Source organism: Fukomys damarensis, unplaced genomic scaffold (genome assembly GCF_012274545.1).
Source record: "Fukomys damarensis isolate Sample0158 unplaced genomic scaffold, DMR_v1.0_HiC HiC_scaffold_19, whole genome shotgun sequence".
NCBI lineage: Eukaryota > Metazoa > Chordata > Mammalia > Rodentia > Bathyergidae > Fukomys > Fukomys damarensis.
The window spans coordinates 63002859-63014029 of NW_022900931.1; the positions used below are offsets into that span (position 1 = coordinate 63002859).

Sequence of the window (11171 nt, forward strand, 5' to 3'; positions counted from 1 at the left end):
GAGTTCCAAGCTCAGGCTCTCTCCCTCCTGGTCGCCAAGGGTCCTAATGTCCAAGCTCTCCCCGCCTTTTTTACTAGAGGACCTGGGCTGGGTGGGAGACGAGCTCACTGGGTCTGGGTCTGCTCCCGCCCAGTCGGCTCCAACTGCTTGCAGAGGGCAGGTGTGAGGGCGGCATTACAGAGAACCGGCCGGGTGGCTTTCAAGTTCTTCCAGGCGTCTGCTCCTGACCAGCACATCGCAGAGCTATGATGTCTAATTTGTTGAGGCCAGGCCTCCTGCCTGGTTCCGCTTCCAACAGGACCAGACTTTCCTAGACCTATCGGCTACAATATCACTTCAAATCGCGGAAGAGAAAAGGCGGAAGGTTTTTGGTCCGCTAAGGCCGCTGTAGTAAGGGGGCGGAGCCCGGAAGGGTTCAGGATGGCGGCGCTGCACAGTGACAGCGAGGAGGACCTGGTCAGCTATGGGACGGGCCTGGAGCCTCTGGAAGAAGGTATGGTCGGCAGGGTCTATAGAAAACAGGATGAGAACCAAGATTCGGGGCGCAAACGTTCTTTTTGCAGCTTCTATCGACGCCCAGGGAGGCAAAGAAGCGTGGAGAGCAGGGACGTCCCCGCTAGGTCCAGCGCGGGGAGTGTACACCTGTGGCTGCCCAGCCTGGAGGACGCGAGAAGGGCCGTGGCGGAGCTGTGCAGAGAGAGCGGGCGCGGGCTCGGCAGAGAAAAACCAATGGAGATGAGCGAGTATGGGGCCCATGGGAGGCGCGCGTAGCCAATCAGAGAGAGGGATAGGAGTGCACGCGCCCGGAGCCAATGGGCAGGCGAGGGTCGGACTTTGGAAGGGATTGGCTTGAGGATCTGAGATTAGGTCTCTTTCCTCATATATATGTGAGGAAAATTCTTGGGAGGTATAGGAATTTTGATGGAAAGCAGGAGATGTGATGGAGTGGGGCAGGAAAGGCTTGAAAGAAATGAAAAGAAAGATCTGAGATGATCTTTAAGAGTACCCTGGGAGATGGCCTAGGGCAGCCGTGATAACTACTACAACTAACAGTTTCCCTAACATAGAACTGTTAGGGGCCTGGGTGAAGTGGTGGAGCACACCCGTAATTCCAGCACGGGGGCGGGGGGAGGCTGAGGCAGGAGGATTGCCACGAATTCGAGACCAGCCCGGGCTACAAGGTTCAAGGCCAGTCTAAACTACATAGCGAGGCCCTGTTTTTAAAAAACTAAAAACAAAATGTAACAGAAAAAGAAAACTTAGTTTATTGATACACTTCAAGAGACAGTGGGAAAGTTTCAAGAAAGACTGGAAAGATCAGGGCTAGAGGGTGGAGTTTTTATAAGGAATTGAAGAGATGGGAAAGAGTCTGAGATGTAGATTCTTTTTCCTTGTTAATATCCCAGGAACATCTGCATTTCTTCAGGTAAGGTTGTACATCAAAGTTCCAAATCAAAAAGAGTGATTACTCTCATCTCACAGAAGTGCCTTTAGTTTAGATAAGAATGTCTATGCACATTAACTCTTCAAGATGGATCAGGGCTCATTTGGAGGGCTGAAAAGGTCTTATATTTTATTTTGTGTTGTTTATAGGCAGCTTAGTTCAGTTACTTTGTAACTGCAGAGAGAGTTTTAGCCCTTTTGTCACCAGAAAGAGGATTTGGATAAAATCAAGGAATTAATCTAGAGTAATTGAGGAAATTGAGAGTTTAAGAATTTTGAGGGCCTGGGTGTGGTGATACGCACCTGTAATTCCAGTACTTGGAGGCTGAGGCAGGAGGATTGCTTCAAGTTCGAGGCCAGCCTGGGCTACATAGTTCATAGTGAGATACTCTTAAAAAAATATCATAGAAGCCAGGCATGGTGGCGCACCCCTTGTAATCCCAGCACTCAGGAGGCTGAGGCTGAAGGATCTCTGTGAGTTCGAGATCATCCTGGGCTACATACTGAGTTCCAGATCAGTCTCAACTACATAGTGAGACCCTGTCTCAAAAAACAAAAACAAAATCATACTTTGTATATAATAAGCATAATAATAGTAATAGCAGCTAGCACTTTTATTTACTCTTTGTTCCTCTTCTTGCTAAGAACTCTGTAGACATTACTTGATTTGCATAACTATGAAATAACTATTACCACTACTAATGTTAAACAGAGAGGCCAAGCTGACTGAAAGCTAGCACCAGTAAAGAGGCAGTTGGCTTTAATGTTCACAGCACTGGAGGCTCAAAAACAAGTCCTTAAATAACCGCTAAACCTATTTTCTAGTCTGAACCTTTGATAATAACTTGTTTTTAAACAAATTCAGAATTTTTAATTGGAGTTGATAAAATTAGGCAGTAGTTCAAGTCGTAGAACATGAAACTAAATCTGAGAGAGTTTTAGATTTGGCTAAAATGTATCAATTGCCTTTTGCTTATGTGATGTAACAACCTAACCCTTTTCAACAGAGTAGGACAAAGGAGTAAGTTTAAAAAACCTGAACTGTGGAATAAAGAGAGTCATAGAATTTAAGGAAACAAGCTTTAGGTAAATGAGCAATCCCCAAAGGAAGTATTCCAGAGACAGGGATGCTCTTCTAAGAGTTCTGGAAGAGGTATACAAGTGTTCTATTGTAAACCTCTGGATACCATGCATTCATTACTCCAGCATCTTGGCCCTTTCATTGCCAAGAAATTTCTTTTCCTTCTTTTTGTTGTTGTTTTTAAGATAGGGTCTCCCTGTGTAGTCTAGGCTGGTCTTAAACTCACTGTGTAGCTCAGACTAGCTTCTACCTCACAGCAATCCTCCTGCCTCTGCCTCCTGAGTGGTGGGATTATAGGTTTGCCCCATGACGCCCAGGTGTTTCATCTAGTTGAACTCTCCTCCCCCATATAATTTGGTTTTTGTAATGAAATTTAGGGAGAAAAGCAGTACATTTTTACTATAACATTTCTAACATTTGCATGATAAAATACTGGAAGTGGTACCCATGGTTCGTGAATGCTTTTGTTTGCAAACAATTTGGTTTGCAAACAGAAGTGTTTGGCAAAATTTTGTTTTTGTTTGCAAACTGCATTGGGAGACAAACATCACCACGGACACCTTTCCCACACAGATACAAATGTGGCCATCTTTTTTTTTTGGTACCAGGGATCGAACTTGGGACCTTGTACTTGCCAGGCAGTTGGAGGAACCACTAAGCTAAATCCCTGGCCCATGTGGCCATCTTTTTGAAAATCATTGAACAAATCAAGTTCATGATCCAAAGTACCAATGTATATTATTTTCTAGACCATATTAGTAAAATCTAGAAATAATTTAATTTGTTATATTTTAAGTAATAAGAAGCAAACAATTCATTATGTATAAGAAATGAAGTTTTCCTAATTCTTCCTAACTCACCACCCTTTCTCTCTTTTTCATTACAAAAAAAAAATTTTTTTTCAGGTGAAAGACCAAAGAAACCAATTCCTCTTCAGGATCAGACTGTCAGAGATGAGAAGGGAAGGTATAAACGATTTCATGGAGCTTTTAGTGGAGGTTTCTCTGCTGGATACTTCAATACTGTGGGCTCAAAAGAAGGTATGATTTTCCTACTTGTAGCTATCACATTGCTAAAGCAAATAATTGAAATATCTTAAGATTTCTTCCCTTCCTCCAACTTAAAAAAAAAAGTTCTTTAAGCATTTTAGCACATATATTGTAGTCCTTTGTGTTCTTTGAATGCTTATGTTTCCAGTTAACTTGGGTGTTGTTCATTGATTACAAACTGAAAGGGAAAGGATTTTTTTCCACTTTGTAGAAAATGGACACATTTGCTGGGCGTGGTGGCGCACACCTGTAATCCCAGCGCTTGGGAGGCTGAGGCGGGAGGATCGCTGTGAGTTCGAGGCCAGCCTGGGCTACATAGTGAGTTCCAGGGCAGTCTCAACTACATAGTGAGACCCTTTCTAAAATAAAACAAAACAAAACAAAAAATCCAAAAAAACAGAATGTATCTCTTGATAAGAACTTTTTTTTTTTAATATCAACTTCTTATGAGGAAACCTCACTAAGTCCACTGAGATCTGATAACAGGGGTGAGAGAAGTTAAGTTTATGTGGAGTAATTACATCCGTGGAAAAGTGAGATGGGCAATAGTTTCAGAGTCTGTAGTTACTGGCAGTTTCAAGTCCTTCAGTGTTTTTAATTATTTAGTTATAAGCCAAAATGCTATCAAGGGTTATAGAACTGTAAACTCTTCTTTCCAGGATGGACACCCTCTACCTTTGTGTCTTCACGACAGAACAGAGCAGACAAATCTGTTCTTGGTCCTGAAGATTTTATGGATGAAGAGGTAGGTGTGCAAAGCTCAAGTGCAGCACTCAGCGTGGTGGGACGTGCATGATTAGCTGTTGTGGCACCTAACCGCTCCCTGGAAAATCCACTGTGCAACTCACTTTTTCCTTCTAAGTCTCTACGTCTACAGTGCCATGTACATCGTGGACTCTTACATTGAAAGTGTCTTATGCTGGGGCCAGTTTCTAAAGGCAAGAGTGTAAGGGGAAAGTCACATGGCAGAGTACTTGAAAAGTCTCGATTTCCATGGTGCTTAGCCTGCCGCTTTCCACAGTAACTCGCATGCACACAGGGCTCTAAGGAGCAACTGGACTAAAATGAAATCTCTTTATTTTAAAACCTGGCCTGGATTCATCGTAAAGATTAAATAAAATACTTATACAACAGCATACGGTAGGCTGCACGGAGGGGGAAAGGTAGGCCTTTTTTCTTTTTGGAGTAGCATAATCTATTAGGGAACTGTGCCGGTCAGTTTTCCATCACAATAGCAAAATTCGTGACAGAAATCATCTTAAAGGAGGAAAGCTTTATTGTGGCTCATGGTTTCAGAGGTTTCGGTCCATGGTCAGCTGCTCCATTGCGCTAGGCCTGTAGTGAAGCAGGACATCATGGCAGGAAACACACGGGGTAAAGCAGAGTTGTTTACCACATAGCTGCCTGGAAACCAAGAAAGAGTGAGTGAGAGAGAAAGGGCCCAAAGACGGGATGCCCTTCACGGTCACACCCCCCAGTGACCTACTTCCTCCCAATAGGCTCTGCTCCCTAAAGCCTTACAACTTCGCTGTAGCCCAAACTGCAGCTCCATCAGTGGGTGAATCTACTCATGAAGTCAGAACCTTCATGATCCGTTCGCCTCCCAAAGTCAGTGCCTCTGAGCCCTGCTGTACTGAAGACCAAGCCGTCAACACATGAGCTTTTGGAGGACATTTGAGATCTGGATTAGTCAGCTTTTCTGTCTCTGGGCCACAATGCCTCATACCCAAAAATTAAAGAAGAGGTTTAATTTGACTCGCGGTTTTGAGGGATTCAGCCCACGGTCATCTGGTTCCAAGGCAGAAAGAGCATGGTAGAAGGACATCGTGGAGCAAAGCTATTCATCTCATGGCAGCCAGGAAACAAAAAGAGAAAGGAGGAGGTGGGGACAAGAATACCCTTCTAGGTCACACCGCTCAGTGACCTCCCCACAACAGGCCTCACTTCCTAACAGCACCTTCAGCTGCTGAACTCAGAATCCCTGGATGAGTCCAACATCCCACGATCCTATCACCTTCCACGCACATGAGACTTGTGGGAGACATTTTAGGTCTACCTGTAACAAGTTCCAAACTGTAATTGTCATAGATCACGTGTAGTGCAGCGAGGCCCTCGGTGCACTCTGGTCACCTCCTGCAGGTCAGCGCCTCCTTACATTGTCTCTCCTCGTGGTTGGAAGATGGCTGCAGAAGTTGCAGTTGACACATCCAGGACATTATCCATAGAAGGAATTGCTTCTTGGTGTCCTGTCCGAAGAGCAGAGAACCCTTTCACGTTGGTCCTACAGAGTATTTTCCCCCATGTCTGCTGGCACAAACTGTTTTCTATGCCTGTTCCTAGCGCAGTTTCTGGCAAGGGAAAAGGGACCAAGGTGACTGGCCTGGGTAGGATATGAGCCTCACTAACCCGTCCCGATACTGAGGTACCTGTCCTGAAGTGAAGGGTGACTCGGGAGAGAAGGAGGCACAGTGGCTGTTGGGCAGACACCCAGACCATCTGCCCAGGAAGGGCAGAGCTCCTTGTTCCAGGCTCAGCACATGGGAATTCACATGTGCTTGCTGCCTGTGAATCTAAGCTTTGTCCCTTTCACACTGACTTTTGATATTGTTGAGAAGAACTTGGCTTTACTTCCCTCCAGTGGTGGTGTGGTTTTTTTGAGACAGGGTCTCGCTTTGTAGTTGAGACTGACCTGGAACTCATTATGAAGCCCAGGCTGGTCTCGAACTCACAGTGATCCTCCTGCCTCAGCCTCCCGAGTGCTGGGATTACTGGCATGCGCCACGATACCCGGCTGCCAGTGGTGGTGGTGGTGTGGGTGGTGCTACTGAGCAGCCACTGTTAAGCCCTATCTTTTTTTTTTTCATTGAGTTTATTGGTACTTTTCAAGTATACAGTATAGTTACACTCATCATTGGGATCTTGTACCTTTACATGACATATCTTGGTTCTCATTTTTTCCCCATAACCTGCCCTCCTGTTACCCCTTCTACCCTCCCCTATTTACAAAGACTTTCTTTCCATTTTTTCCTTTTCCCCTATTTTTTCTCACAATGCCTCATACCCAAAAATTAAAGAAGAGGTTTAATTTGACTCGCGGTTTTGAGGGATTCAGCCCACGGTCATCTGGTTCCAAGGCAGAAAGAGCATGGTAGAAGGACATCGTGGAGCAAAGCTATTCATCTCATGGCAGCCAGGAAACAAAAAGAGAAAGGAGGAGGTGGGGACAAGAATACCCTTCTAGGTCACACCGCTCAGTGACCTCCCCACAACAGGCCTCACTTCCTAACAGCACCTTCAGCTGCTGAACTCAGAATCCCTGGATGAGTCCAACATCCCACGATCCTATCACCTTCCACGCACATGAGACTTGTGGGAGACATTTTAGGTCTACCTGTAACAAGTTCCAAACTGTAATTGTCATAGATCACGTGTAGTGCAGCGAGGCCCTCGGTGCACTCTGGTCACCTCCTGCAGGTCAGCGCCTCCTTACATTGTCTCTCCTCGTGGTTGGAAGATGGCTGCAGAAGTTGCAGTTGACACATCCAGGACATTATCCATAGAAGGAATTGCTTCTTGGTGTCCTGTCCGAAGAGCAGAGAACCCTTTCACGTTGGTCCTACAGAGTATTTTCCCCCATGTCTGCTGGCACAAACTGTTTTCTATGCCCGTTCCTAGCGCAGTTTCTGGCAAGGGAAAAGGGACCAAGGTGACTGGCCTGGGTGGGATATGAGCCTTACTAACCCGTCCCGATACTGAGGTACCTGTCCTGAAGTGAAGGGTGACTCGGGAGAGGAGGAGGCACAGTGGCTGTTGGGCAGACACCCAGAGCATCTGCCCAGGAAGGGCAGAGCTCCTTGTTCCAGGCTCAGCACATGGGAATTCACATGTGCTTGCTGCCTGTGAGTCTAAGCTTTGTCCCCTTCACACTGACTTTTGATATTGTTGAGAAGAACTTGGCTTTACTTCCCTCCAGTGGTGGTGTGGTTTTTTTGAGACAGGGTCTCGCTTTGTAGTTGAGACTGACCTGGAACTCATTATGAAGCCCAGGCTGGTCTCGAACTCACAGTGATCCTCCTGCCTCAGCCTCCCGAGTGCTGGGATTACTGGCATGCGCCACGATACCCGGCTGCCAGTGGTGGTGGTGGTGTGGGTGGTGCTACTGAGCAGCCACTGTTAAGCCCTATCTTTTTTTTTTTTCATTGAGTTTATTGGTACTTTTCAAGTATACAGTATAGTTACACTCATCATTGGGATCTTGTACCTTTACATGACATATCTTGGTTCTCATTTTTTCCCCATAACCTGCCCTCCTGTTACCCCTTCTACCCTCCCCTATTTACAAAGACTTTCTTTCCATTTTTTCCTTTTCCCCTATTTTTTCTTTCCCCTTCTTTCCTTTCCCCTACCCTTCCCACTTCCCCTAACCATTAGCCCTTTTCTTCCTATTTCACATTATTAGTTATTCAATTTGAATCTTACTTACACTTTTAGTTTTTCACACCAGAGAAATGATTTGGTATTTACCCGTGTGTGTCCTATTTATTTCAGTTAAGAGTATGGCCTCAATATGCATCCATTTTCCCATGAATGACTCTAGTGTCTCCTTTATTAAGCCCTGTCTTTGACCACTGGCCTTGCCTTATGTGAGGAGGATGAGGTATGCAAGTTAGAGTAGGAAGTGCGCCACTTTCCAGCTAAATTTTATAGTTGTGACTTTTTTCTTTTAAAGAAAAGTGAGCCAGGCATAGTGGCATATGCCTGTAACAGGAAGCTGAGATTGGAGGCTCTTGAGTTTGTAGCCAGCAGGAGTGATTTAGCAACTTAGCAAGACCATCTCTCAAAATACAAAATAAATGAACTGAAATGTAGCTTGGTGAAGAGACCCATGTTCCATCTCCAGGAAAAAATGAGAAAAATTAAAGCTATGTAATATATCATGTTGAATCATTTCCAAATAATGTAATTCTGTTTAAATTTCTTCTTCTTTCTTTTTTTGAAGGATCTTAGTGAATTTGGGATTGCACCTAAGGCTATTGTTACCACAGATGATTTTGCTTCCAAAACCAAGGATAGAATACGAGAAAAGGCCAGACAGTTGGCAGCTGCCACTGCCCCAATTCCTGGAGCCACTCTGCTCGATGACTTCATAACACCAGCCAAGTGAGAAGAACTTAGTCCTGATTGTTTGGTGATCACGTTAGGGATAGTTTGGTGGCAAGTAAGAGCAGCCTTGTTAGACTAGCACTCTAAGCATAAAGAGAGGCTTTGCTGACATGGTCTCGTATCCCTGCTGCGTGGAGTAACTCAGGAGCTCCGGCGCCTGGCTGTGCTGCTGGGGTTCTCGGAGGTGGAAGCGCCGTTAGGAACACGGTGGTTTCCTCTCCACCTCCCACACAGGCCTGATGGGCTTTCCTAGCCGCCTCGTTCTGCCCCATCTTTCTGTACACCGCCTCGTCCTCCTGGACACGTGGCCTGCTTGGGTAGCCTCAGACCTTCATGGTTTCCCCAGCCACATGCTTCTCGGGGCAGTCTAGAGTCCCCAGGATCCATTCCAAGGCCCAGGAGAGAGGGCATCTCATGTGTTCCCCTGGTCGGGTGCCCCTCATGCCCAGTCAGCTGTGGCCAGGATGGCAGGGCTGTGCCATTCTGATGTTAGTGAGGGACAAGCTCAGGCAGGACAAGCATAGGAGTGAATGGCGGGGACTTAGATGCCACCTGTTCCTTACTGCGGTTGGTAATGTTGTAAAAAGAAGTTCATTTTCAATATCTTGACATCCTAGATTATCCATTGGTTTTGAATTGCTAAGAAAAATGGGTTGGAAGGAGGGACAAGGAATTGGTCCTCGAACAAAGAGAAGGGCACAGCGACAAAAACCTGGTATGTCTGTTGACCGTCATTACTTCCATAGCATGCTTTTTAAAATGTTTTCTTTCTTCTTTAGCACAGTCTCACTATGTGGTTCAGGTTGACCTTGAACTTATTCTAAACTAGGCTGACCTTGAACTCAAGTTCATGTGCATCTTCCTGCCTCAGCCTCCCCAGTGCTGGGATTGATTATAGATGTGCACCATCATGCCCAGCTCTGAGGGTTTTTATGTATAATGCAGTGTAGCTCCCAGAAGGATTTTACTGGTCCACATTCCCATCAGCAGCGTGTGAAACTTCATGTTTCCTATCTGGCCATAACTCTATCACAGTTTAAATTTATCACTTTCTACTTTCTCCCTTGCCCTCGGCCTCAAAGCTGAGGGAACTCTGAGAACAGCCATCATGTCCTGTGGGTTCATCCTGGTGCTGGGGAAGTGGTGGTCACTCACTTCCTGTCAGTGTGCGTGGGGCAGGGCTGGTGGAAAAGTCCTCTAGTGCCGTATTTAGTGACTCACCTCTATACTAAAGCTGCATACTTTATAAGCACAGGCGTGTGCTTCTGCAGAGGGCCAGTGAGTTGGGGTTTTATTTTTAGTTACTCATGGCTAATGCCTTTGAAATTTCTGTTACAGATCCCGGAGTAAAAATCTATGGCTGTGCATTACCCCCTGGAGGCTCTGAAGGATCAGAGGTATTGGTTCAGTGGAACCTGTTTCTTTATGATCATGGGGTTTCAGGTTAGAAGCAATTTTAGAAATCATTCGGATCCCATTACTGCGAAACACCCATCCCCTAGAACTCCTCTCGTGTCAGATAATGTCAGGAACACCCCTGCACCTGAGATATATGAAGTCTGTCAGTTTTATTATTATTTGTGCAAGGGTGTGATTAGGTCATTTGTAACAGCATAAATGAAAGTTGGGTAATTTTTTAAAAAATTAATCACCGCATTTTAAAATAGTATTTTATGGGTTTACTTTTCGCGGTGCAGTGGCTCACCTTCTTGCTGTTTTAAACATTGGAAATAGGATGAAGATGACGACTACTTGCCAGATAACGTGACCTTTGCACCCAAAGACGTCACCCCCGTGGATTTCACACCTAAGACTAACACGCACGGACTGGAGTACAAGGGCCTGGATCCCCACCGAGCCCTGTTTGGAACTTCAGCCGAACATCTGAATCTTTTCAGTGGAGGATCCGAGGGAGCCAGCGATCTTCTTGGAGATGTTGGACTAAATAGAGGAAGAAAATTGGGAATTTCAGGCCAGGTAAAAAGCATTTCTGTATGTAAAGGTGGAACCACTGACAAAACAATATACTTTCTGTGTTCCGTCTGCCCGCCACATTTTCACTGAGTGAATGAAGACTTGAAGTGCTTAGGTTTTCCGGCATGTTTTCTGGAAGACTTGTGAAGCGCACCTTCCTGCTTTTAACAAAGGGCTCCTGAGAGCCTGTGCCCATCTTCTTGGTGGGTTTATGTGTTGTCAGGGGTGAGGATTGCTTTCTCACCTTTGTGGGCCAGGCAGAAAACTACTCCGCCCCCCTTTTTCTTTTTTTGAAACAAGGTCTCACTGTGTATTCTAGGTGACCTTGTACTTGATATGTAGCCCAGGCTGGCCTCAAACTCACAGTCCTTCTACCTCAGCCTCCAGAGTACTGGTTAAGGCCTGTGCATAAAACCACTCTTACCCTTTTGGTTAGTAATATATAATATATACATATATAT

The 11171-nt window shown here is 45.5% G+C and overlaps 1 protein-coding gene across 2 annotated transcripts in view; it reads left to right on the top strand.

The window, feature by feature from the left end:
- Window positions 1-384: 384 nt before the first annotated feature.
- Gpatch1 (G-patch domain containing 1) overlaps window positions 385-11171 on the top strand; it is a 34150-nt gene continuing 23363 nt past the window's right edge. The window contains exons 1-7 of one of the 2 annotated variants that reach the window (XM_010640853.3): window positions 385-493; window positions 3430-3564; window positions 4233-4318; window positions 8573-8733; window positions 9354-9451; window positions 10075-10133; window positions 10471-10713. In XM_010640853.3, the coding sequence (XP_010639155.3) occupies window positions 421-493; window positions 3430-3564; window positions 4233-4318; window positions 8573-8733; window positions 9354-9451; window positions 10075-10133; window positions 10471-10713 (855 nt within the window). In that variant the 5' untranslated portion in view covers window positions 385-420. The remainder of the gene's footprint in view (window positions 494-3429; window positions 3565-4232; window positions 4319-8572; window positions 8734-9353; window positions 9452-10074; window positions 10134-10470; window positions 10714-11171) is intronic. The other variant, XM_033765864.1, reaches the window with a different exon arrangement.